Source organism: Apodemus sylvaticus, chromosome 5 (assembly GCF_947179515.1).
Source record: "Apodemus sylvaticus chromosome 5, mApoSyl1.1, whole genome shotgun sequence".
Classification (NCBI taxonomy): domain Eukaryota; kingdom Metazoa; phylum Chordata; class Mammalia; order Rodentia; family Muridae; genus Apodemus; species Apodemus sylvaticus.
In genome coordinates, this window is record NC_067476.1 from 164,797,088 (window position 1) to 164,822,811 (window position 25,724).

Consider the following 25,724-nt stretch of genomic DNA (forward strand, 5'->3'; position numbering starts at 1 on the left):
CAGGCCAGAGACCCACAGCTCATATCCAGGCGCTGTCCACATACATGTCTAACATCTCACTGGGACAGAATTGTCATGGCACTAAGCAGCTGCTTGGCAGCTGCCAGAGAAGCCTGTCTTAACCTCTAGAATTCAGTAGCAGCAAGGCAGGGATGGACATGAAACTTTGGTTCTAAAAACCTGAGGCTCATATCCCTTGGGGAGATTGCCTCAACAGAGTCCACTCGGGATACATTCTGCCACATCCTTTTTATTTTTTTGTTTTTGTTTTTGTTTTTCGAGACAGGGTTTCTCTGTGTAGCCCTGGCTGTCCTGGAACTCACTCTGTAGGCCAGGCTGGCCTTGAACTCAGAAATCCTCCTACCTCTGCCTCCCAAGTGCTGGGATTAAAGGCATGTGCCACCACTGCCCAGCATATCATCATTTTCTAAAGCTTTATTTTATTTTATAAAATGTGTAAGCTGATTATTATTATTGGTAACATTTTTAACCATAATAAGTTAATGTGTTGTCTCTGCAATTCCAGACCAGGAGACAGAAGGCTGGGTAGAAATAAGAGTAGCTCGGAGAGGGAACTAACCCATAGAGGCTGCCTCCTCCTCATCACTGCCATCAGGGACTGCATCTGTCCCAAAGTAGCGATCACCAAAGTTCCCTGCAAAAGAAATGGCATTGTGTGACTGGGTTCTCCTGGGTCATCAGTCATGCTCTCTGGGTTACAACGGACTCACCAATGCCTGGGATGATACGGAAAAGGTCATTGACACGCTTGTCCACAGCTGTGGTGATGATTCTCACACGTGGGAATGCATAGGCCACAGAATGCACACCCATCTCTGCCATGAGCAGGGATAGCAAAAAGATCTTGTCCTCAGGCACATCATGGTCCTGTGCAATATGGGGACAGGATAAGTCCCAACACCAAGGGAATCTGCCAGCAGCCTATCCAGGTCTACTTACCAGGAGTACACGTACAGCCATCATGGCTGCAGCACCTGTGGATACTGTGCAGTCCATCAGGATCACATGGTCATCACTAATATCCTTGGGAAGTCTGAGGTAATGGAGCTATAGTTGATAGTAAGATCAGAGTTGGGCTCCCACATCAATTTTCTGGTCTCCCCACCCTCCCCGTGTTAGTCATTCCTATGAACTCCCAGCCCTCCCTGGCTGGACACCTCAGGCTCCCCGGTGAGCTGGTTGGTCTGGATGAGGATAGTGCCAATGCGCACATCTTTGCACACGGCACGCAGTGCAGGTTCCATGGTTTCTCCCGCACGCAGAATTGACACACCGGTGATCTAGTGGGGAAGGGAGACTGAGTAAGCGGCCAAGCTGAATGCCTTGATCCCATAGCCTTTTACACCAGCAGCTACTGCTATCTCATCCCAAGCCATGTGCACCTGCTTTCCAGCGTAACACTTTCCCACGTAGTCCTGCCCCTGTGGAGTCTGTACTGTGCAGTCCTGCATGGTGAGTTGGGGTGTTTATGAACAGCCAGAGTCTAGCCCCCCTCCCTTATCATTAGCCCACACGTGAAAGAGTAGGATACCCTCTACCCCACTCACACCTGAAAGGGTAAGAAGGACAGTGCATGTTCAATAAGCAGCCGCATCAGTCTTTTGGAGTAGAAAATGAATTCATCCCGGCTAGTCTCCTTGTCCCTGGTGGTAGAACAAGCAGGCTTAGAAAAAAAGGTGGGACAGAACCTGGGGATGGAGTGGAACAGGGTTGGAAACAGCACTCCACAGGTGGTCCCTTACCTGATGATGGTGTGCATGCCTCGTACCTGTGGTGTACTCTTGAGGACACTCAGTGTTTGGGGAAGGGGGTGGCACTGGTGAGCAGAGGCCAACGCGGCCCTAGGGATACAAATGTATTGGCATATCTTACCCAAAAGTCCCTTTACACTCTAGAGAACATCTGAACATCACTGTGGGGGCCGGGGCATGTGCAGGGTGGGAGCTGTCTGCTGGCTATTGCTGACCCCCATGAAAGATGCCTTGGCACCTGAAATGTGACTGTAAAGAATGTTCAATTTTCAACATTGAACACAGATGTTGGGGGTGGGGAGTGAGGCGTGAGGTGTCTCCTCTTAGGCTTAGATAAAGAGAGGCTAGACACGGGGAAGAGAGCTTACTGTGGGAATAGGTTTCAGCCTCCAAATGGACCTCTTGTCCCCAACTCCTGGGAGCAACAAGTAAGCTGTAGGGTCAAGCTCCACTCAGGTCCATCCCCCAGCTAGTGTGCAGTCCCTCTCAGGAGGGAGGGCAAAGCAGGGAGGATTCAGTGCCAAAGGCTGTCCCACCAAAGACCTAAGCCAGGAGAGGAAAGAGGCAAGGCAGAAGGAGGGAGGGCTGATTAGGGGGTTAAGGTAGGAACAGTGATCATGGAAGGGAGGGTCACAGAAGCACCACGAGCAGTGCAGGGTGCAGGGCAGCACACAGTGCAGCACAACCAGAGCTTGCTCTGCTCACATATCCCAACGCAGCTTCCTCTGCTCGCCAGGTGAAGAGCGTGTTCAGGGAGGGAACAAGGCAGGAAACAGGTTTACAAAGTGGAAAAGAACAGAGAGAAAAACACTTAGTAGGGAGAGCAGCCAAGTCCCTACAGAAGGTGCCCTGTGGCTACCAACTGGCTAAAGACTTGAGGCAGGAGGCTGGCAGCAGTCTTGGCACTGACAGCCTTGGTGCCTGAGGGTGGAGCACCACCCACACCCAGTTGCTTTTCCCTCCTGCTCACCAGTAGCTTCCTGGAGTTGAAGGAGTCCGAGGGGGGCCACTTGCTACCACTTCCTTGGCTGGCCAGAAAATGGAAAATGGAACTGGCCATGTCTATAAACTTTTCTCAGAATCGAGGCTTAAAAGAGCCCTTGGCACAGGTCTGTGGCACCCTGATCTTGGTGAGGCCAAGTGGAGACTCATGCAAGGACAGGAAGCAGGGCTGTGAAGATGGCCCTGGAGGCATTTTCAACACTGGCTCAAAATCATGAGGGCCCCCACAGTGGCTCTAATAGGTCTTCCCAACTCTGAGGAAAGCCCGGGAGAAGGGTACTACCTTGGTGCTGCCTATGGCTCCTGCCTAGGCCTTGATCAGCAGGATGATAATGGTACAGTTCAGTCTATCACCTCTTCTTTCTGCTGCAGGTTGAAGACTAAGCTAGGACAGGGCAGGGTCTGGGTAGGCCTGGTGGAAAAGGCAGAGCCAAGCCCTCACTCCCCACCTCTCAGAGAGAGTCAACAGAGCTTGTGGCCCATGGGATGGTCCAGCTTTCAAGGTACAGAAGCCTAGATGCAGACACAGGCCTTCTGATTGCAGGAACATATCAATGTGGTCCCTGCCTTGGATCATGCATGGCAGTGCTGGCTCAGGAGGACTGCTGTGCTCTTTGTGTATGGAGCCCAAGATAGGCTGAACAGGGAAGAAGCCTCTGTGAACATCTGGCCAGCACAAGTAATACATAACCCTGGGAAAATTCTTTAATTTCTTTGTACCTTAGAGTTCTTATCTGCCACCAAGGGAGCAGTAGCAGGCCTGTGCCACTCTACCCCCGGTGTTGGTAAAGGATTGCCTGCCTGCTTGGCTAGGTGACAGCTGACCTGGAGTTCTATGTAGATGTTGGAAATGCCTCCATCTGTGCAGACTGTTGTGGAGTCTTACCTGACGCTGAGTTCACGCTGTGGCAGCAACACAGGGAGACATAAGGGAATGGGTGATGCATCAGTGACCAGGCCAAGCAGCCAGGTTACCCCCACCCCAGTGATGGACACTCCTCAGCCCCATGTGGAGATGGCTCAGGGTCTGCAAACTGCAAGAGGAGGCAAACTTCTAAGGATCTCTAACATGGGGATCAGGTGGCCTGGGACCTGTGAGTCTGGGCCTGTAGTAGTAGTGACCCCAGAACCCAGCCATAAACCATGTAATGTGGGACCCATAGTGTGAAAACATCACTTGTACAGTGACCCACTCAGAAAGAGAAGACATAGGACTCAGTGCTGAAATCCATAATCCTAGAACAATGGATAGTGGGTCACCCTTGTTACTCCCACAGGATTGGGAGGGACAGGAGTGTAGCCTTCCAAGCAAGGCCAAGTCCCCTGGCCTATTGCAGAGAGGGCTGAACCAGATAATAAGCTTAGGGAGCAGGCTCAGGACACTTGAGTGCCAGTACCTGCAACGGACAGAGAACGTGTTGGGGTAGGGTAAGCAAGTTTCTGTTGGGAGACAACACACAGGGACTTTTAAGTACTACCTGGCTAACTAACCTCTTCCAGCTGGCTGTGAACATGCTGCACAATCAGGTCAATGGCTACTGTGTTCCCGCTCCCTAGAGGAGGTAAAAGATAACCCAGAAGAAGCTTGGAGGCCCTTCTGCCCCACTGGCAGGAAAACAAGGGCTGGCAGGCTCACCTCTGGGCACCACAATATCTGCCAGGCGCATGGTAGGTTGGATATACTGATCAAAAGCAGGTTTGACAAACTTGTTGTACTGCTTAATGACACCCTCAATGTCCCGGCCTCGCTCACTGATGTCCCTGCGCAGCCGCCGTACCAGTCGGATATCAGAGTCTGTGTCCACAAAGATCTTCATGTCCAGGAGCTGAATGAGGTATAAGAAGCCAGTGCACAGGGCTGAGGCAGGCACCAGTGGCACTACAGCTAGAGTGACAACATGATCAGCTCATGATCTATGATCATTGGGGCCAGCTCCCCCCAAGACACCTATTGGCTTAATTCTCAGTGAGTACAGAATGCATTCATAGGAAGTGTACATTGGTATGTATGTGTAGGTTTGGGATACCACTAGTCAGGAGCACAGAATGGAGACAACTGACAAGTCAGGCAGGAATGGTACTTGGCAGTATGATATACATATGACTTCACTCATTATACCTCCCATGAACACTGTGGGAGTGGAGCTTTGTGAGCTCTGGGTATGGCTTCCTCCAGTTAGCATGTGATAAGTGGTCCCTGAGGAGCCATCTGGAGACTGGAGCTGCCACATGGAGATGGTACCTGGACCAGAGTCACATTCATGTATATCCTGGAGGCTTTGCAGCAAAGTCCCTTAAACTCACTGGCTTTAAGTCCTTCTTTGTTCTTTAGCAAGGAAAAATATTAAGAGCAGGGGAGACAGAAGTACAGCTCTCAGCAGGTGGGAGAGGAAACCACTGTCCTCAGAAGCCACACCCTAGTAGTAGTCAGCTAGCTAATGGTAAAGAACAGCTGTAAATGCTTATGATACACCAGGTGGGGCTTATCCAGAAGTGCCAGATAGGATAGGGAGAAATCTGCTCAAATCATGGAGGCTGTGGGGATGGGGCAGTGTATTACTAAAGGAATTATGTTTATAGGTATGTCTGTAGAGTGGGTGCTCCCAGTAAGCTCTTACCTCCAACAGTGTCTTATCAGCAAAGGCCATGATACCCTCAAAGATGATGACATTTGCACCATACAGTGTTTTCTGAAAAAGAACCCAGCGAGTTTTAATGTCCAGCTCAGGCCCCTGCAACCTCTTCCATAGGTAGGCCCCAACACCATGAGCTTACCCAGTCCTTTTTCCGGCTATGGGTGGTGAAATCATAGATGGGTACTTGGACACTCCTGCCCTGCTTTAGTTTCTTAAGGGTAGAAATGATGAGATCGAAGTCGAAGGCATCAGGGTGGTCAAAGTTGAAATTGTTGCAGGCAGCCTGTTCCTGCTGCTGCTGTGTCAGAACCTGGGAGTAGAGGGGCATGATGAAGCCTGCTGACCACAGGCCTACATTAGAAGAGGCAAAGCAGTCACAGGGAGGAGATGAGCAGGGCCTCACCTTATAGAAGGAGTCCATGGACAGCAGGACCACCCAGGGCACATCTAGCGCCTCAATGATCATCCTGGCCACAGTGGTCTTCCCAGATGCACTGCCACCTCCTAAGCCTGTGGAGTGGAAGGGTACTTGCAAGTTTTTGTAGTTCAGCTGGCTATTCAGACCGATCCGATCCCCAAGGTACCTTCCCACACCACTCTCACCAATGGCAAAGGCCTCCTTGGACTGTGTACCATGTTCATTGTACCATGGTGGCCGCCCAGCTGTGTAGATGGTACGTTTGCTTGTGCGAAGCAGGGGTGGCTCTGACTTGCACTGGCTGGTGGTGCGCTTCCGGGGTGAGCGCCCAGTACCCACTGGTGGGAGGAGTCTGTCCAAGGACCCGGCATTGCTACTGCGAAGAAAAATGAGCTCAGCCTCAATCAATAGTTTTTGACCTCTCTGGTCATGCCAAAGTGGGACAGGCACAATATGGGTTCAACAGGGGAGGGTGTGACCAAGAAACCTGCCTTTAGCTGTTCCATAGGGTTAATTGGGGCACAAGATCTGACTGTTCACACAGCAAAAACAAGGGACAGCAATTAATGGATGGCAAGATAGCAAGAGGACACAGGAGGATATACACAGTCTCAGAGTCACAATCCTACCCCTGTGGACTGTGGTGGGTAGGGCCTCATTACTCAAGAAAAAGGAGGATCCAGCTAAGGGCTGTGTCCCTCTCCCCAGCATAATAAACTATTTAGGTAGTCCAGTCACTGTTGCCCTACAGGATGGTTGCCCCAGGAGGTGAAAGTGTGGTATACTGGCCACATACCAGTAGAAAGATGTATATTTTGGGGGACTCCCTGGCCTGATACCCTGTCAAGAAATGTAAGGTAGAAAGTAGGAAGGGAGCCTGGAATCCTATGAAGAATTTACTTCTTCTCAGTATGACCCCTCCAGCAGACTGTAAATGCCACCTGTCTTGGCAATGTGCGTTATGTACACACATACATGTGTACATGGTGGTGGTTTGAGATCACGACATGAGACCAACAGAGGGTACAAGAGGGAAATTTAACCTAAGAAGGTCAAATCAGATCTGTACATGTGCACACTTATAGTCTACCACTCATGCTAGGCAGGCACTCAGAACCAAGCTGACATTTCAGTGGGTCTGCATCCCTAAAGGGTTTTTTGGAAAAACGCTCTGATACAAATCTAGGCATACAAATACATTTAGAATATAAATGAAAAATATAGGGGTGCCATTTCCGGCCATGGCCTTCAAATCTGAGAATGAGCAACTTCTATAGAAGTTCAATGTTCTGCATCGTGCTCACTTTGGCAGCACATATACTAAAACTGGAACAATATTCTGCATCACCTTCCTATTACCTACTGTTTGTCTGAGGTACAGCCTGATGCAAAAGTGCTAAGAGAATGAGACATGCTTAACAGAGGCAATTCCTGGCCACTGCCTGAAAAGAAGCCTGGAAGGTCACATCATCCTATTCTCAGCTTTCAAACTACTCAAGAAGCTCTCAGGCCAGTGCCCTAGCAAGCTATGGCTCACCCGTGTAGGACTAAATTGAACTGTAGGCACTGTCTATACAGGACAGTATTTAGTGGGTAGGAGGGGTGCCTATAGAAATGGAAGATGGACACACCAGGCTAGCTCTCTGTGGGATGCCTCTTATGGTGGCTGGCCTAATCTACAGTACCACAAGAAAAAGAACACTGTATGGATTAACAGGTAAGCTTGAGGTGAATGAGGTAAGCCCAGATGGGAACATGTATCCCCAGGGCACTCTGGGGTGAGATAAGTAAACTATAATGAAACATGGTTCAGTTTACATAAAAGCCAGTAGATGAAAGATGCTCAGTTAGGGACTAAGGACATAGCTTAGAAAATAAATCTATGGCCTGATCTTCAGTTAACCCCAAAAGATGCTCACACAGGTGCACATTCATGCCAGTGTCTGTGAGAAAGGAGTGTATTCAGAGAACCTGGAAGCAAATATGCCAGTATAATAATCATGATTTCCCCAGAGACCACAATTTGGGACAGGAACTTCTGTCACATTTGGATATTTTACAAGCATAGGCTCTCTTATCAAAACGGAAGCTGGGATTATCTGGGAAGCTCTATTTCTTGCTATATCCTTACTGCTGCCTCATAGCTCTCAGTATGGTAGTTTCCAGGGTTGATGTATCAGGAAATGGCTCAAGACAAACTTTCTACCTCTGGGATGGCCCAGTTTGGGAACAATGATGGTTTCAGCTAGAAAATCTTTCTTAGAAGCAGAAAGAGTGTGTGGGTGTGTGCACATGAGTGGGGCAGACAGTGGAAAGATCACCTAACATGTGACTAAGGATGTAGTATATGACAACATAGACACAAGTGGGTATCATGAAAAGAACCCATCTGTATCCAACCAAGAAAACACAGTGAATTCACCCTTGGGGACAAAGACAATAAGCCTGCTTATTTCTACACCATCCATCTTTACCAGAGCTCAGAGCATGAGCACTGGGAATAATTAGCCAGTCTATTAAGTTCATCCCCACTGCCTCTGCTCTGGAGACAAGTATAGCAGCTGAGAACAAGGAGCTAGGCATAAATAAGCTGAGTACTGAGATCTGAGTCTGCCAGTCAGGGGTCTTAGGGATAGACAGCAAGTGAGGGACACAGGTCAAGAAATGATAGACTGCCTGAGGAATGTTACCTGCAACTCAACTCAAGCCTGCCTGAATGGCTCAAACACAAACAGTCAGGTCCCCAGATCCCTGGGCAGAAGGTAGGTGGTTGCTCACCTAGGTATACTAATCCATCTACAGTAAACAAATGGATCTGTGAAGCTTATTCACTGGGCTACCCTTTCCATCAGGCAAAAGCTAGACCCCCCGCCCCAACACACACATTAGAGGGAGAACAAGAGACTCCCTAGAGATTCAGACTGGGTCTTGCCTTGGTCCCTAGAGGCAGCATGACCACAATACACAGGGTAGCTCTAGGAGGACATGGTAAACAAACAAACAAACAAAAAACAAAAGCAAACAACAAAAACAAATTCAGGACATCTGTCTCCCCACTGAGCCTCTTCCTTCCTTCCCCAGGGAATGCTTTTGGGACATCTGACTTGGAAGAGGGCAGAACCTGATAAAGCTCCCAATCACCAATGGTAAAAACAAGTACACACAAAGCTAAGACACACTCAGACAGAAATTGGACAAAAGATCCAAAAGGCAGGGGCTGTTTTCCTGATCCCCTTGATTCTCACAGTAACAGCTTCTCTGGGAGAATTTTAGTTCCCCATAAGTGACTCTTTTCCACTTTGGTGAAGGTTCCTTCCAAAGCTTGTGCTGCTGATGGGAAGAGTGCCCAGTTGCAAGCAGATCAGGGAGGACTTTGCCAGAAATCTGCCTCACCCCGACTGGGCTATCAGTCTGTGTCTGTACTAAGCCCAGCTCCCCTGCCCTCCCCAAAGTTAACAGCTGCCTCCTATAGCCAGAGATAAGAAAGCACCCATTTCTCACAAAAGGTGCCTCTTGATGGGACAGTTGCCCAAAATACTTCATTTCTTATCCACAGACAAAGGAGCTTCTGGCTACAATGACAAAAGTTCATCTGTACAAACAGTATTAAGAGCCACAGTGAATGCAAGATGCTATCATAACCCACAGCCCCAAACCAGCCACATCTGCAGCCCAAGCACTATTCAGGTCCCAGGAGCACCTGCCAGCTTGTTTGTTTTGAGATATCCATGGACACACATCACACACAAGTCAGATGTGGTCAGTACCATTGGGAAGTAGAGTTTTCATCAGCAGGGACTCTGCGGCAACTCACCTGTTTTCTGCTCCAAGAGCCCAGCACCCTGAGATCCTGATGCCAGGGTAAGCTGGGGGGCTGCTCATAGCCAAGGATGCAGGTGAGCACAGAGGGCTCAGAGGTAGATGTCCCTGGACAGTGGGATGACCCAGGTATGTATGGTGTAGATTCTAGCAGTTAGAGTATCACTACCTCTTAAAACTACAGTTGTCTCTAAAGACAGCTTAGGAGTTCTATCCACCTGAACTGGCCTTCCATGGGTGGAATCACTCCTATAGGCAGCACAGCCAAAGAGCTATGTGGGGTTGGACCCCTACCTTGCAGAAGTAGGTTGCTATATACAGGGAGTGGGGCACAGCAGCTAGGAGGCCCCAGAAGCCCTGCCACACTAAGGGAACACACTCAATGTTAGTCTCAGAGGCTAAGGCCACACACACATAAGAGGATCACCCAGTCAGGGCTCATGCCCAGATATTAATAGTACTGACTCTGGCCTGCACAATCCCCAGGCCAGTTGCTGTAAAGTATACTTCAGTGTTAGCTTCTATGCGCACTGGCCTGGACTTGCTGGGAACCACTAGTACCTCTCCCCAAATTTTCTGGAAGAAACAACAGTTCTGCCTCCTAATGCATACACAGCAAGACAAGGAAATTTGAGGCACCACCAGGCCAGGTGATCTGAATGTCAGTGCTGAGCTGGGTGCCCCTCCCCTGGCCCCAAGGTGCCTCCTACAAGGATAAACAAATCTGAAATTCTACCCTAGCACATCCAAGAATAACTGTTCCACCCCACCTCACACAGGCTCAAGCAAGTCCGATGGCCACCTTGGCCTCATCAGTCAGCAGGGGACATAGCCACCTCCCTGCCCACAGCATGGAAACGGAAGATTTGGTCCCAGCCTCAACTGAAATCCCTTTATTGAGATCTAATCAGAGAGGTTTTGCTGGCTTTGGGGTTCTCTTCAATGGTTGGGTTGGCCTTATTGCAACCTCATCCTACCTGGCTGGCTTACAGCACTAAGTCTGGTAGGGTTCAGAGAAGGAAGCTTCCAAGTGGACTTCGTGCATCTGAAAAGGAGCCACTCTGGGAGCTGCCTTGGAGGCAGCTCTTCTCACTACCTAGGTAACTTGTGGGTATGTCTACATCCCCAGACACCAGGAGCAGAAAGAGCCAATCTATGTTTGCATGTGCATGTATGTGTTTACAGTTTGTCTGTCCCTCTGACTCTACTTTTAGGTGGTCGGCTGAATATGCCCCAGGATTGCTCTGGGAGGCTAATGTTGTTCTGGGCAGGGGTGCAGAGTTAAGGAGTCCTAGGGAATTGGTTCTTTAAGTTTGGCTGGCTAAGCACAACAGAGGATCCTGACATGTTCCTTGGGTACTCCAGAAGGTCAGGATCAGTGGGTAGCAAAAAAACCACAGGTCTGTGGGAAGCTAACACTGCTGGTCTCAGAAAGGGAAGGCTTAATTCCATATTTGTTACTGCTAACAGAATAGACCTGTCCCACCTATTGATTCACTAGACTTGGCTCCAAAATACCACACCCTGATCCCGGAACTTCATCTTTACTGGGATACACCAGGTACCTGGCTACTACACTCTTTAACTTCCATCTTTGAAGTTTTCTTCTTTCAGGGCTCCATTTTAGGCCTCAGGGCTGTCTGAGGTGCTGTGGAAGCTGCTGCTCAGCTTTCATTTCCCCCTGGTTATCCACTAGGTACCAGCTCTGTCATCTGTGGCTCAAACGCCACTCACCAGAGTTGCTACAGACCTGTATGTATCCTTACCAAAGAAATAGAGGTTACTGAGAACTTAAGCAGGTGCCTCATTGATAAGGAAACTACATAAGATAATATTTTGGAAGTTAGAGCTACCCTGTAATTTGCATCCCCCATATCTCAGAAACCAGAATCAAATGTCTACAGCAGAGACTGAAGAGAGGAAGGCTCATCACCTGGACCACCAACAACTAAGAAAGCTCTCAAGGTCCCTCTGCTATAGTTAAATCTATAGTCAAGCAACCCGTCCTGATGCTTCTATGGAATTCCTGAAAGAGGCAGGAGGCGGTTCAGAGATAGCCAAAAGACATAGATAGACATGGGACTGGGGGATTTAGAGGCTTTCATGGGCTCACTTGCTAACCTGCACTCCAGGGCTCTGGGTGAGTACCATTAGCTTCTCTCCACTCTCTATAATCCCAAACTAATCTCCATTTTGCATATCGAAATGAAAGCCAATGGCTGTGCCAGCTAAGGTCAGCTTACAAAGAAAAAGCCTCAAGGGCAGGCAGATATGGAGACAGGTGCTGGGAAAAGCAGCAGGAGAAACCTCACGCTGGACATTAAGTCGGCCAGTGACTCCCTCTCCTATTGCTGCCAGTGCCTGAGGCACCAGGGCAGTTTGTATCTTCTCAAGGTGTTTCCTCAGGAACCTTCGGAGGTATTTGGCCATAACCTCTTTACTTCCGGTTAAATTGAGACACTCTGAACTAGAAAGCATCGTCAGGCTCCTAGTCAGAATGCCTGGAGTGTGCGAACTAGCTGGGATTCATCTCATCCACTGCCAGTACCTCCCATCCTAAAGGTGTCCGGAGTTACAGCTTCCCAGGCGGTACACTCAGGCCTGCAAAGCCGGAAGATATTTGGCCTTCATCTGGCTCAATCAGACCGGAAGAGGTGCCACATGCAGTTTCAAGCATGGTCACTGCCCCCTGGCGGCCGTAACCTAGAGTTGCTACTAGTGATGATCAGGCCGATGAAGGACCCTTATCTCCTACAGTAGTACCCCTTCCATTCTCCTGAAAGCCTCGAAAGTCTCAAAATCCCCTAAACTCTCAGACAGGTGGAGATCACCCAATCTACATTCACAAGCTCCACTGGCCGCCAGGTGCAACTTTGAGCTTAATTTTAACGAACTCAAAAGGTCGAACATGTCTACTGCCCAGCTGGGAGCTCAAAGTCAAGTGCGCACCCGCTAGGGACAGAAACCCAGGCCAAAGAGGTCACACAGGTTTCCATTCTCCAAGCCTCCAAAGGCTGGGGCTTGGGCCAGTTCCGCCTTCCATCCGCAGGGGCCCTCCAGGTCACCTGCCACCTCCCTCTCCCTGGCAGGGGGTGGCCAACACATAGCCCAGGAGGCCCCAAGGCGCTGGAGAGCCTCCGAAACCTGTCCGGGATCCACGAGGCTGTGGACATCAAGCTGCCCATCTACAGAGATGACCGGAGCCGCCGGGGCTTTAGGAAGGGATGCAAGCCTTGCTCCGACCCCTCCCAAGACAAGCGCGGCCCCTGCCTTATTCAGGCCCGCGCCTACCGGTCCTCGCACGCTGTTTCGCTCTGCTCGGCCGGGCGACCAGGCACGTCTGGGGCCACAGTGGATTGCAAGGGCGAAGGGGTAGCGCTCATGGAGGCCGGCGGCGCAGCCATGGCGTCCCGAACCTGGTGGAGGCCGGGGAGGCGCGCCGGAAGGCAGGCACGCTGCGGACTACAATCCCCACAAGGCCGTGCGGCAAGTCCCGAGACTGGCCCTTGCCTCAACACAAACTCAGCCAGACAAAATCCCTGGAAAAAAAATCAATAAACATTTATTTGATACAGTGACTTTAATACATAGTTGATGGCCCACCACCGCACCACTCCGGGCCAGGGATGAGGATGGGGACAGATGATCACAAGGCGGGCAGGACCAAAGCTCACCTCAAAACATCTTGCAAATAAAACACTTTGTAGATAGAATATATATGCATGTATATCTATGGTTACAAGTGATAGCCAGAAATGCACTTGTGTAATGAGAACTGCATTAAAACCAAACCAAGGAACCCAAAGTTTAGGAGGCGCTGCAGTCAGGTATGAGGGGTGACCTGGGAAACCAGGCCTCCAGGACAAGGGACCTGGGTTTCTCCCAACAGGGGAACAGCTCTCCCTTCAGAACCACCATAGGGACAGGAAGGTCCCAAAGCCTCCAGGAGGCACCATTATCTGGCTGTGCAGGAACATAAAGTGCACCCTGGTTCTGCATGAAATGTCTGCCCTTGGCACTTCTGTTTTTTAGGGCAGGGCAAGCGCTGAGCCAGAGGTAGATCTGTAGAGACCCTGACTTTTGCATTTTGCCAAGGACCCAGGGTTGGTTTGGCCCTCTAAGTCTATGCCCACCACCTTCTGGAGCTCTGCCATGATGGTCCCTCTTACTGAGGATCTGTGTAGGCTGGTGGTTACCTTTGGGTCAGAGTAGGGAGGTGGGCAGACTGATGAGCCCTGCCACCTTGGAAGAGCTTTGCAGTCTAGCTTGCTCTTACTTACCAGTCACCACGGGCTGGTACCTAACCAATTGCAGCTTTTGACAGCTGCTTCCAAACTGATTTCAAAGACTGAGTTAAAGTGCTAACATCAAGTTACCAGAACAGCCAAGACCCATACCAAAGCCTGTATATAGGCTTTATGGTATGTCCTGGAAACTCAACCCCCAGCAAACCCAGGTCCAACTTCTCCCTACAAGTGCCAAGTACCTGAGAGGCTGGGGTGGATGGTCACACCCCACAGAGGTGTTGTGAAAGTGCACTTTGGCCCCCTTCCCTTCCACAGCTGCATGCCACCACCCCAAAGCCCCAGCCTACCCTTTGACACTGGATCATACCCACCTCTGTAGCCACCCCCTGACCACATCAAAGTGTGTAGGAATCAGAGTGTCCATTCAACACCTACAGCACACCTGGCCATGGTTGCCTTTCCCAGTCAGAGCCTTTCTAAATACAAGTGTACAAGGATTTCACCCCAAATCTCCCTGGAGCTGGCCTTCTTGGAAACCCTCCCTGCTGAGGCTAGGGGGCAGGTGCCAGTCAGTACCACAGCAATACCTTTGGCACCAGGAAACCCTTAGCACCATTACATTAAGATTGTTGAGTTTTGTATAAAAAAAACCAGAATTAAAAAAAAAAAAAAAGGTTGCTACTTGTCACAGCAACAAGACTGGCATCAACAACATCCAGGAGACACACAGAGGCAATATCAAAATTCACATCATCCAGGATCAGAAGCAGAGGCCTCAGTCCACCCCTACCAATACTATAAAAAGCTCATTCCAACTCCCTCCAGCCTTCTCCTCTTGGTGTGGCTCACAGCAGGGTTGGGAGATGGGGGTAGGGTTAAAAGGTAGAACCAGGAAGAAGGCTAGATCTCTTTTCCTGGCCTTGTCCAACCTGCAGACCCTGTTATCCTCAGGGCCCCTAAAGAAAGGGGTGCGGCCCAGCCTAGAGTTGCTATACTGGCTAAGACCCCATCTTTCACTATCCTTCTGTTTCTGTATCAAATGACTGACTGCCACTAGATCCTAAGGATAGATAAAATAAAAAGGAAAAAGAGGCCTTCCACAGAACTTGACTTATAGGCCCACCTAGCATAGCAGATATATGCAGTCTCTCCTAAGTGCTACTCCTGAGCTAGGCTCCTTCTGGCCAGCCTCCGCTTCACACGGCTGTGGCCCCAGGGAAGCACCCCTAAGGGCACTAACCACAAGATTAGAAACTAAAGGCTGGATGGGAAACATCCTAGTCTGGGCCTCCCTGAAGGTAGAACACACAGAGTTCTTTCCTTGCCTGGAAGATTACATACTCCACCATGACCACACTAGTCAAGTGGGGTGAGGCCTGAAGCACAGCAGGGATGACAGAGGAGGGAAGCAGATCCAGAGAGGTAGAAAACAGAAGCAAGGGGGTCAGAGGTGGATGCAAAAGGACAGATGAGTGGGTGGCTGTCAGGCCAGCATGGCAGTAGACAGGGTCTGTCCTGGGAGGTAGCTGGGAGTACTGGAGTTCCAGTGTTGGGTGGAGGCTGAGGCCCAAGTTATGGTAGCCAGACTGCTCAGGTGCCTCATCAGCCCACAACCATGGGTCACCAGGAATGTCTGAGCCTTGAAAGAGTCAGATTGGGGATCCTACTGGGCCAGAGGAAGGTAGAAACTGGGGCCATTTGACTGTTCAAGCACACTTCATGCCCCATGATGCCAAGGCTCTAGATCCTGCCATGTCCATGAATGTCCTTCTAGGAATGGCTGGGTCCTCCAGCCTATTGCACTTTTGCTGCTGCCCTGGCACTCCTGAGGAGCCCCATCTAGCCATTTTGAGGCAGCCTAAACAGGGGAAGGACCACTTTCAGGGAGAGCAGAGTGGTTTGCCAACCCTCTGGACAGATGGGTATGTGTGTGGAGGTGGAGGACCTGTTTAGAACTGGCTCCCCTAATCTGGACAATGCAGGGCATGATGGGTAGGCCCTGCCCACTAGGCTCACTTTTCAGGTGCCTTCCCAGCTCCAGCCTTCTTCCCAGTGGAGCTCCGGGACCCCCTGTCTCTGCCTCCTGGGGGCCAGTCATCCCTGTTAGGGGGGAGCTTAGATGCTGGCTCCTCGGAGGACCGTTCCTTGGGTTTGCGACCCCGCTTCTTTCCTCCTGACAGACTTTTCTTCTTCTCTTTCCTAGGCATCAAGGAGTCCTGGCTCTTGTGTTTGGAAGGCGGGTCAGCTGAGGTCCGGAACCAATTCTAGGGCAAGAAAACATGCAGTAAAGACTGAGAACCTTGGTCTAAAGCTACAGACCTCAACCTGTTTTCTTTATGAAAACAAAGTCCTTTTATTATTGTTTTCTTGGAATTTGTGACTGCATGTGGATATGTGCACGTGCATGCAGGTAGCTTTGAAGCCAGGGAGTCTCCTGACATTGGTGCCAGGAAACAAACTCTGGTCCTCTGGAAGAGCTAGAGGTACTCTTAACCATTGAATCAACTTTCTCACCCATCTAAATTATTTTTTTGGCTAAGCATACAACTGCTAGGAAGTGGCTGAAGACAGGGTTTTCCCTGCTAAGGGAGGTTCCACTCAGTGGCTGGTTATTAAACTAGGGCATCACAGACTAGTTTAAAAAAAAAAAAAGATTTATCACCCCATTCTCTTGACACTTCAGGGGACGTGGACTCTATTTATTTAGAGAAGAAAACACCAGACTTTTCAGTGTACACCGTCTCAGCCACTTGTTCTCTACTACCCACCCATAAGGCCCAGCCTCCAGGCCTGCAGGTCCAGAAGATAACTCTCATACCTCTCCATGGGTCTTAAGGATGTGGTACTTGACGCCGCTCTCAGAGCTGAACTCTTTGGGACACAGCAGGCAGCGGTACTTCCCCACCAGGTGGTCCCCCTGTAATGCACAGTGGTTTAGTACCCACCTTCAGAAGATTCAAAGCACCCGCATCTGGTCCAAGCCCTTATCCTACTGTTAAAAGTTTAAAACTGGGGTCAGCCAGAAAGTAGAAAGCTGTACTGTCTTCTAGGATGCATGTCAATGGTAGGTTTAGGGACTGAAACTACTCTGCAATAGGATTATTAAGCCACCCCTGCTACAGGAGTAGGAAATAAGAGGAGGGTAGGATCAGGCAGGTGTTGAATGATATGTCATACTGTTTGGTGACTGTCCTCATCCCAAGCCAAATGTGCCCTCTGTTCAGGTCAGGATGAACACTTACACCATGTTAGTCAAGGAGACTCCAGGGCAGGACTCGGAACCAAACGAGTGTTCCAGAGTGGGGACAGGGAGATTCTGGGCCACCTGTTGAGCACCTACTAGTCTCTGGGATATGTAGTGGTCAGGGCCCATGATCTTACACTGATGCAGAGAAACTCTTGGCAAGAGAAAACTGGGAGTACCCACAATGCCCTCTACCCCCATAAGCCATGGTAATAATTCTAGAACTGACCTTGCTGCAGCTGGCAAGATGGGCCTTGAGGCCGGACACACTGGAGTAGATGGCTTCACAGCACTGCAGGCAGGAGACAGCTGTGGAGAAAGCCCTCCCACAACTCTACACAAGGGGCATCCCACCTCAACCCCAGAGCACTCTGGGGCTTCTCTGAGGGCAGGTCCCTGAAGTCCTGGATTTTGGGCAGGGTAGGGGTAATATGGGTCCCCAGGTTGAAGTCCCTGTTATTAGCATGGTATTTATGTGAAGACCATACAGAACCCCAGGGTCAAAGATAGACCAGTCATACTGAAGATGGTTATTTCCTAACAGGACATTCACTGTTTTAATCTCTACTGTTGCCTGAAGACCCAAACCTAAGCCCTCTGTCCTGGAGCCCCAATGTCCCACTCCCAGCTTACATCATTGGGACAGTTCACATGGCCCTTCTCCTTGACTTCATTCTTCCATGCCTCCAGCAGCTGAGGATTAAGTGTAGGGAGGCCTGGCCGAGTGTAGTTGAGCTGCAAAGCCAGGCACAGCACCAGGTAAGCTCAGGCTGAGGCACATGCTGTTCTGACACAATGCATGGGCTTCTGCAGCAGGCTCACTGCCCCTTCATACATGGGGTTAGTAGATGGTCACAAAAACAGATCAAATTAGGCCTGTCCTGGACAGAGACCAAGAGCTTGGGGAAGCAATTAGGGAATGACCAAAGGTCAAGATCCCTTGGATGGGCCACTCACCCGTGCAGTCTCAGGCACAAGGTCATCCTTCATGCGTCGTTTGGTCCAGTCACGAGCCAGTTCATCCTCTGCAATCTCCTGTAGATGGAACACGGCAACCTGGGCCGACGTACGACGGATGCGACCACTTGGGGTCCGTTCTACCCCAAGCAGGTCCTCAGCCTCAGGGATCTTGTCTGTGGGCTCCTCAGGGGGCTAGATGGCAAGGATACACAGAGGTTAGTATAAGCCAGTATAAGAGAAGGATGATATCCAGAGACCAGGAGTTAGAGGTAGCGTGAGTTGAAGGCCATGCGTGGTCTTTACAAGTATGGGAACACAGAATGCAGCTGTAGATACCACAACAGAAACCAGGCCCCATCTTTCCTCCTAAAACTTAGATCACTAAAGGCATAGATTGAACCTATCAGGGAACACATGAACTTGAGAACACATGTAGGACACAATATAGTCTCTTAGAACAAGGACAAAGTAGATTGTAGGCCACTCACCGGGGCTGTGTGCTCTGAACGCACGTGATAGTCATGGCCAGCCTTGGATCGGTAAGTCTTGCCACAGTGGGTACAGGGGAAGGAGGGACTGTCTACCTCACAGGGTGGCTTCCCACAGCGCCGCTGGTGATATTGATAACCCATGAGGCTGGAGAAGGCGGCCCCACAGCCCTGGGGATCCAGGTCAGAAACTAGGTAAGAAATCAGCCAGGTTCCCAGGTCTTGAACACCCCCGCATGGCCCAACACTGACCTCTTGAGGGCAGCGCAGCCTTCCCATCTGCTTCAGCACCTTTCGAAGCCTCTCCCGCTCCTCCTGTTCTCCCCCTTCAGAGGCCTCAGCATCCGTGGGCTGGAGACAGAGCAAGCCTCAGACCTGATGCCAGCCAGGAGTTAGGGCCATAGATCCAAAATCAGGCATAGAGGAGCAGCAGTGGAGTGAGAGGTCAGCAGTCAGGGTTGGACAGGGAGCTGGTGGTCAGGCAGCATACCTTGGCACTGTGTTCAGCCATGGTGTGGTAGTTGAGGCCAGCCTTGGACTTGAACTGTTTTCGGCAGTGCTGGCATTTGAGTGCTTCCTGCAACTGCAGACATGGTCCTACTATGAGAAACCCATCTAGGCTAGGGATCTTCCCTCTCGAGTGCCCTTGGGGTAGGGGGACAAGAGGCTTACCTTGTGACATACTTCCATGTGCTTTTTGAGCCCCACGAGGGTCTTCCGGGTAACCACGTTGCAGGTGGGGCAGACAGCCTCCCCACGTTCATGGATGGCTCGCTGCCACTGCTCCTCAGGGCCACCTGTGAGGCAGGGCCAGGCCTCAGGCTTGTGGGACTCCTGTATGCCCTGGACTCCAGGGGCATCCCCCATGCCTTTGCTACAGGATCCAGCCCACCATGGAGACCTGTCCTGGGTCCTGCCAGGCAGCCCCCACCTGGGGCTGGGTGGGCCACAGGAGTTGATGCCTCCTTGCTGACAGTGACAGGGGTGGCCAGCACCTTCTTCCGCACTTCCTCAGAGCCTGATCCTTCTTGCTTCTTGGAGCGATGAACTCGAGCCTTGTCTTCAGCTTTGGCCAGGCCTGTGTGCACATACAGGATGAATAAGATATATGGGCCAACTACTGACATCCTCAGTTCCAGAAGTGTTCAGGTAGCTGGGGTCTTACCTTTGAGCCCAAAGGTCCCTGAGATAGATGGCTGCTCCCCTGTGAATTTCTTCGGTGTTTTCTGTTTCCTTCCTGACTCAGGGGAGAGAAAATGAGTGCCAAGACCCTGATGACATAGTCATTGAAAGGCCAGAGCCCATCATGGCCAGTCTCCCCAGAGCTCTTGTCTTACTGTGCTTTGTGCGCTCAGGATCCTCCTCTGGCTGGGACACTGGGCCTATAGGCTGCAGTGCCTCTTTGCCCATTAGGGGCCTGCTGCCTGGCAGCAGGGAGCTGTTGCTAGGATCTGTATTCAGTGGGAAAGTCACACTCTGGTCCACGGTGGATGAGCCGTACTCTCCATTTTCTGGCCTGGCCTGCTTGGGCAGGATGGGACAGGTGTCCAAACTGTCTGCAGCCCTGCAAGTGGCAGGCAAGGTGAAGCCCAGGCAAACCCAGTGGTCCACTCACCCCCTCCAGGCACACCTGACAACTCACCACCTCAAATGACTTCCTGTACCTTTTCTTATTGCTGTTCTTGCCTGTAGCACGAAGTGTTTTGTTCTCAGATTTGGACAGCAACACCATTTTGCAGGGTGGTGTGTGTCTGCTGATGGCGATGGGCCTGCTGACCGGCACAGGTTTGCTGACCACAATAGGCCTGCTGACTGGTACTGGCTTGGTGAGTGGCACAGGTTTTGAAACGGTCACAAGCTTGGTAACTGGCATATGTTTGGTGAGTGGCACAGGTTTGGTGATTGGGATGGGCTTGGTAACTGGCACAGGCCTAGAGATTTGCATGGGCCTATTGACTGTGACAGGCTTAGTGACTGGTATAGGTCTACTGACTGTGACTGGCTTACTGATGCCAATGGGCTTGCTGACACCAACTGGTTTGCCAACAGTAACAGGTTTGCTCACTCCGATGGGCTTGCTGACCCCAACAGGCCGACTGATGGTGACTGGCCGGCTGACTGGGCCAGGCTTGGGGGCAGGTAGGGGATGGTCCATGTGATTCCAAATCCGGTGCTTCTCCAGCTGGGTCTTGGAGGTGAATGCGGCCTCGCAGATGGGGCAAGGGAAGGCCAGCCTATCTGAGATAGCGCCCTGGGCAGGGAGGGCAGGTGTGGGCTGGGGCCCCGGGGGCCTCTGCCCAGATGCACCCCCAGGCCTCCTCTTCCCTGTCCCATAGTCCCTTACCCCTTGGCACCGCTGATAGTGGTACTTGAGCCCATAGATGCTGGGGAACTCTAGCCAGCACCCTGAGTTTGGACACTTCACCCTTGAGTGTGCCTTGAATTCATCTTTCCACTGGTTCATCAGAGAGAGCTGGGCAGAGGAAAAGGCCAAGCTGCTGACCTGTAGCTACCCATACTCAAAGCTCCCCCAAGCCAAATAAGCCCTTCAACCTCAAGAGCAGACCAAGAATTCAAGCCATGCTGCAGACCTGTGCTGATGACTACTAACAGCCCACTGGGACTTTGTATCAGACACAAGGGCCCTAGGGTACATGCTGAAACAAACTGGCACAGGATATATGGAGGGCTGGTAAGGGCATGGAAGTGGCCTTTACAGGCTAAATAGAATGAACCCCACTCTAACCCTCAGGGAGCTCACAGGAATATCTCGGAGAGCTTGGTTCTCGGCTTTCGGCCTCCCTTTTTTCTTCCCTTCTGTCTTGTCACTGGCTGAGTTTCCGGGGTCAAAGCAGAGTGGGGCCTGGCTAGGCACTGTATGTCCACTGTGGACCACTGGCATCCCTATAGTACAGGAGACAGCAAGGCTCAGTGGCTGTACAATATCATCGATCCCCAAGGGGCAGCAAGCCCAGACTGAGTCTTGTCTCACCCATATCAAGGCCCAGCAGCTAGAGTTAACCCAGGATAAGAAGAGCCTGGCTACAATCAGGCTAACAATCTCCACCCCACAAAAGTCCTCAGGAGACCCAAGGAGGTAACTACCACTGGCTATCTGTATCCTCTAGAACTGATTTCTGCCTTAGCTCCTCACCTCCTAGTTTTGATGGGTCCTGCAACAAGGGAAGCTGGACCTCCTTCCGGTTGCCTCCCTTTCCAGGTCCATTTTTGCTGGATCCTTGAAGCCGACGGCCTCCTCCAACACAGAAGGATTCAGTCATCTCTGCAGAGTAAGTACACAGACCTATGAGACAAACAGGCTCAACTCAGAACTTTCACTGGGGTTATCCTAGAGGCCCTCAGTATGCCTCCACGGCCCTGACCTCATGTATCTATCACATCAAAAAGCAAGTAATAGAATCTTCTAGCTTAGAGAAGGAGGTTTGCATAGACAAGGTCTTTCTAAATAATCCAGAAGGCATGAGAAGTGTAGAAAGAGCTGAGACTCTACTACATTTGACACACTCACCTATACTCATCTAGACACACAATACCAAAGGGTGCTGAGGATCAGGTTAGGGCCTGTGTTCAGGAGTCCATGAAATTGAAGAAGATTGATAATATTCCTCATAGGGGACAATTAACACTAGTAATGGTTGCTGTCTCACAGGCAGCCACATCATCACACCTCAGGGATAGCTTTTCAGAATCCTGACCCATGCCATCCAGATACATGATACTAACTTACCCAGATAAGCGCCCTTGAAGACTACTCTATAGGCACAGAAGCCAATATGGGTGCCAAAGGCCCACTTCTCTACCACATGCACTCATCTCTCTGGTTGGTAAAGTGAAGTTCCACTAGAAATACATTTTGGTCCCCACACTTGCTGAGCCATTCTACCTGTCTGCCTTCTCAGCCTTCTGTGCAGCCAGGGCCCCACCACCTAGATGAACACACCAGGTCAAACCCTCAGCCACCACAGCCTAGGCAGCCACCATTTCTTGCTATTTTCAACAGCTCCTAGGTTCCCTGCCTAGGAAGCCACTTCAGCAAAACAAGTTATAGTCAACACTGGCAAGCATATAGAGTATGCATGCTGCTGCCTGGGGTTGGACCTTCAGGGACTGTTCTGCTTGCAGCATCACATACCCTGAAAACTGAGGAAGGCTCTGAGCATAGCATGTTGAGGCCTCTCAGAGGCACCCAAAGCCACAGAACAAGGTTCAAGCAGGTGAGCCCTCTCCTAACAGTTTTTCCGAACTCAAATCAGAGGGGATGTGTAGGGGCTGCTATAATCCAGGAGTGCTAAGGTCAGAGGTCAGGTCAATCACTGTCCATTGCCAAGGACAACACCCCATCCTGGGCCTAGGGGAGGGGAGGAGGGTCTTAAGTCAACTAAAGTTCTCTGGATGTCCTCCTTTTGCTGCTTCAGAAGGAAATGAGTTATCCAGAATCCCGATTACATTTGAGGTCCGGGTTATACGGCCTGCCGCAACCTTCTAGTCTTTCAGAGACTAGGCAGAGATCAGAGTTAGGGGTAAGGCCTGGCCTCCCGAGTAGGAAGAAAACCCCTCCTCCATCTGGGGTCCCTGAGATCCCCTTGTAGCCTCCAGGGAAGAGGGCGCTGCCGCCGACGCAGGCCACTCAGCCTGGCCTGGCGAGCGCAGCCAAGAGGCGCACCTGGAGGCCCGTGGCCACCCACCTGTCACCTGAGGCCGGACACGGGCTGCAGCCTGGCCCGGAAGCGCCGACCGCGGGGGGGCGAAGGCAGTGAACCAAAATGGCGACTTTTTCTGGAGGAGGAGGCGGGAGGACGGCGCCGACGCGGGGAGCGGGCGCGGCGCGGGTCCGGGCGCGGCGGGGAGGCAGGCCGGGCACAGGGCTGGTGCGGGACGCGAGTGGCCCCGGGGCCGCGGTAAAGCGGGCAGTGCCGGCGCTTACCTGCAGCGCCCAAGGGGTGCGGCCGGGCCAGGCCGGAGCCAGAGCCGGGCCGGGGCGCGGGGCGCGGGGCGCGGGGTCCGGGCGGCGCACACTGTGCGCCGTACTGCGCACATGCGCGCTCCCGCCCCTCCTACCTTTGACAGTTTTACTGCGGGGGGGAGGGGGCGAACTCTCGCGGTATTCACGCGGCCGCCGCTGCGGGGAAGGGGCAGTGGGCCCGACTGCCGCTCCGGGCTGTGAGATCCGTAGCCCAGGTGGTACTTGCCTCCAGGGCCAAGAGGTCTGTCAATGCGTGCCTTGGGCAAGAGTCGCTTTGTGGACAGTCCAGTAAACTGAGGCATGTCAGGAACTCTGAACACTACCGCAAATCCTAATAGATTAAGCAACCAGTGTGGTTGTGCTAACTGAAGTAGATGCTATGAAGGGTTATAGGGCATCCACAGGCTGACAGGGCGTACCTCAGCCTCTATCTGTCCCTGAGGCTACCTTAGTCAATCTAGACACTGTTGAGGCCAATAGGTTTTATTGGGGTTACTGGCTATTGAATCAGCTTCTCCCTTTGTCAACAGTGGTCCTAGACCAACAGCCAGTATCTAGCTTCTCTGGGCCAGAGCCTGGGCTGCTAGTGTAAGATCTCTGTGTGTGTGTGTGTGTGTGTGTAACATCCCAGGTCACAGAACTTGCGAATAAATGAGGCAAAGAAATAAACACCCCTTTGAAAGAGTAGGAAGGGCAAACTGGCTGATAAGGAGGTAGAGTGCACTTAATAGGGAAGAGAAAAATTCAGCTTTCATTTGAAACTCATAATGCTGTTATCTGCTCCCCAGCCACCCCCACTATTTTTGAAACAATGTTTCATTATGTAGCCCTTTGTAGACCAGGCCAGCATCAAACTCAGAGATCTGCCTGTCTCTTGCCTCCCATAGGCTGGAATTAAAGACATGTGTCACCTTTTGTGATTCTCCCAGGATGTGGAACATCAGAACGTTGGTGGGATCAATGTGCAATACTGAGGTGTGTTCAAGGTTGTCAGCTTTCCCTGTGTAAATCTGAGTTTTCACAAGTGTGATATACCAATGCCCATAGGTTGTTTCATGTCTAAGCCTGTTACCAGGTGGTAGTCATGTGTGGGCATCATGATGTAGACGAGGGCACTACATCCTCTGAAGCTGGGGTTACAGACAGTTGTGAACTGCCTGAAGAGGGTGCTGGAAACTCTGCAAGAGCACCAACTGTGTTTTCTCTCCAGCCCCACCTCCCTGTAATTAATGTGTGTACAAGTGTCAAGATGTGTTGGGTTGCTTTTTTTTTTTTTTTTTTTTTAGACAGGGTTTCTCTGTATAGCCCTGGCTGTCCTGGAATTCACTCTGTAGACCAGGCTGGCCTCGAACTCAGAAATCCGCCTGCCTCTGCCTCTCAGAGTGCTGGGATTATAGGCGTGTGCCACCACTGCCCGGCTGTGTCAAAACGTTTTACAATGTAATGCATTTCTATGCACCATGTGATATGTCATGTCAAGTATTAGTGGATGATAATACATTAGTATTTATGCTCTTGGGTAATCATATCTGTGCATATGGGGATGTTATAAATCTTTGCACATATCATTGTCTGGCCAAATGTGCAAGTGTGTTTGTACATATTCAAGCATGTCTGGGTGTTGTGTCACTATGTTTGTGGCCTATACCTCTATGTTCCTATTTGTATGTTTGGTTACTGTGTTCAGGATATGCACTTCATGTGCTATGTATGTCAGGATATGACTAAAGAGTAACCCCCAACAAATAACTCTATTAAGCTCTAGTGATAGTTTATTTGGAAAGGGGGTCTTTGTAGATGTGACTGAAGTTTCTGAGATCTATCTGGGCTACCTAAGTGAACCCTAAATTTAAAGAAGATATTTGCGAGGCAGACAAAAATGATTATAGAAATAGATATGTGATATAGCCGAGGAATACCAGACAGCCACTACAAAGTTGAATAGATAAGGAAGGATTCTTCTTTGTTTTAGAAGACCTCTGTTTCTGTTTCTGTGCTGGGGATCAAACCTGGGTCTGGGCCACAAACCATGTCCAATATCACTGAGCTACACTCCCAGGCAGTGAACCAGCAAGAATCCATGGCTAGGATCAGCTCCAGAAAGCTTCATTCCATGTGTCCAAGCTGTTGTTTTGAGCGTGTCAGGGCTGCTGT

General features: G+C 50.9%; 2 protein-coding genes across 17 annotated transcripts; both read right to left on the reverse strand.

Moving 5' to 3' along the window:
* Positions 1-230: 230 nt before the first annotated feature.
* Positions 231-13,095, reverse strand: Uckl1 (uridine-cytidine kinase 1 like 1). Of its 5 annotated transcripts, none has more exons than XM_052184608.1 (15): positions 12,939-13,094; positions 6,014-6,201; positions 5,814-5,920; positions 5,550-5,720; positions 5,393-5,464; positions 4,411-4,600; positions 4,266-4,327; positions 3,661-3,677; positions 1,764-1,862; positions 1,571-1,664; positions 1,404-1,466; positions 1,179-1,301; positions 961-1,068; positions 732-888; positions 231-655 (listed from the first exon to the last, which is right to left on the reverse strand). In XM_052184608.1, exons 1-15 carry the CDS (start codon positions 13,049-13,051, stop codon positions 576-578), a joined length of 1,644 nt encoding a protein of 547 aa, XP_052040568.1. In that variant the 5' UTR covers positions 13,052-13,094; the 3' UTR covers positions 231-575. The 5 variants fall into 5 exon arrangements, 4 of the variants coding, with proteins under 4 accessions (XP_052040568.1, XP_052040566.1, XP_052040567.1 ...); XM_052184606.1 differs by having other exon boundaries at positions 6,014-6,204; positions 12,939-13,093; XM_052184607.1 differs by lacking the exon at positions 3,661-3,677 and having other exon boundaries at positions 1,571-1,684; positions 12,939-13,095.
* Positions 13,096-13,187: 92 nt separating this feature from the next.
* Znf512b (zinc finger protein 512B) lies at positions 13,188-23,650 on the reverse strand. Of its 12 annotated transcripts, none has more exons than XM_052184616.1 (17): positions 23,293-23,649; positions 21,741-21,869; positions 21,348-21,490; positions 20,931-21,059; positions 20,251-20,837; positions 19,924-20,150; positions 19,752-19,823; positions 19,488-19,664; positions 19,259-19,383; positions 19,077-19,169; positions 18,839-18,937; positions 18,587-18,757; positions 18,096-18,290; positions 17,772-17,873; positions 17,368-17,430; positions 16,713-16,811; positions 13,188-16,158 (listed from the first exon to the last, which is right to left on the reverse strand). In XM_052184616.1, exons 2-17 carry the CDS (start codon positions 21,865-21,867, stop codon positions 15,907-15,909), a joined length of 2,661 nt encoding a protein of 886 aa, XP_052040576.1. In that variant the 5' UTR covers positions 21,868-21,869; positions 23,293-23,649; the 3' UTR covers positions 13,188-15,906. The 12 variants fall into 12 exon arrangements, with proteins under 12 accessions (XP_052040576.1, XP_052040577.1, XP_052040574.1 ...); XM_052184617.1 differs by having other exon boundaries at positions 19,518-19,664; positions 23,293-23,648; XM_052184614.1 differs by having other exon boundaries at positions 18,587-18,709; positions 20,251-21,059; positions 23,293-23,650.
* Between the last annotated feature and the right edge of the window lie 2,074 nt (positions 23,651-25,724).

Bases quoted from the DNA above. Each gene is read 5' to 3' on its own strand.
- Uckl1 (XM_052184605.1), bottom strand. From the start codon at position 13,051: ATGGCTGCGCCGCCGGCCTCCATGAGCGCTACCCCTTCGCCCTTGCAA. The intron at 4,328-4,410 runs GTGAGCCTGCCA...TACCTCCTCTAG, and splicing joins AGATATTGTGGTGCCCAGAG to GGAGCGGGAACACAGTAGCC. The intron at 889-960 runs GTAAGTAGACCT...CATATTGCACAG, and splicing joins TGGCTGTACGTGTACTCCTG to GACCATGATGTGCCTGAGGA.
- Znf512b (XM_052184612.1), bottom strand. From the start codon at position 21,867: ATGACTGAATCCTTCTGTGTTGGAGGAGGCCGTCGGCTTCAAGGATCC. The intron at 19,665-19,751 runs GTAAGACCCCAG...ATGTGCACACAG, and splicing joins AGGGACCTTTGGGCTCAAAG to GCCTGGCCAAAGCTGAAGAC. The intron at 16,812-17,367 runs GTCAGTTCTAGA...TGTGCATTACAG, and splicing joins ATCTTGCCAGCTGCAGCAAG to GGGGACCACCTGGTGGGGAA.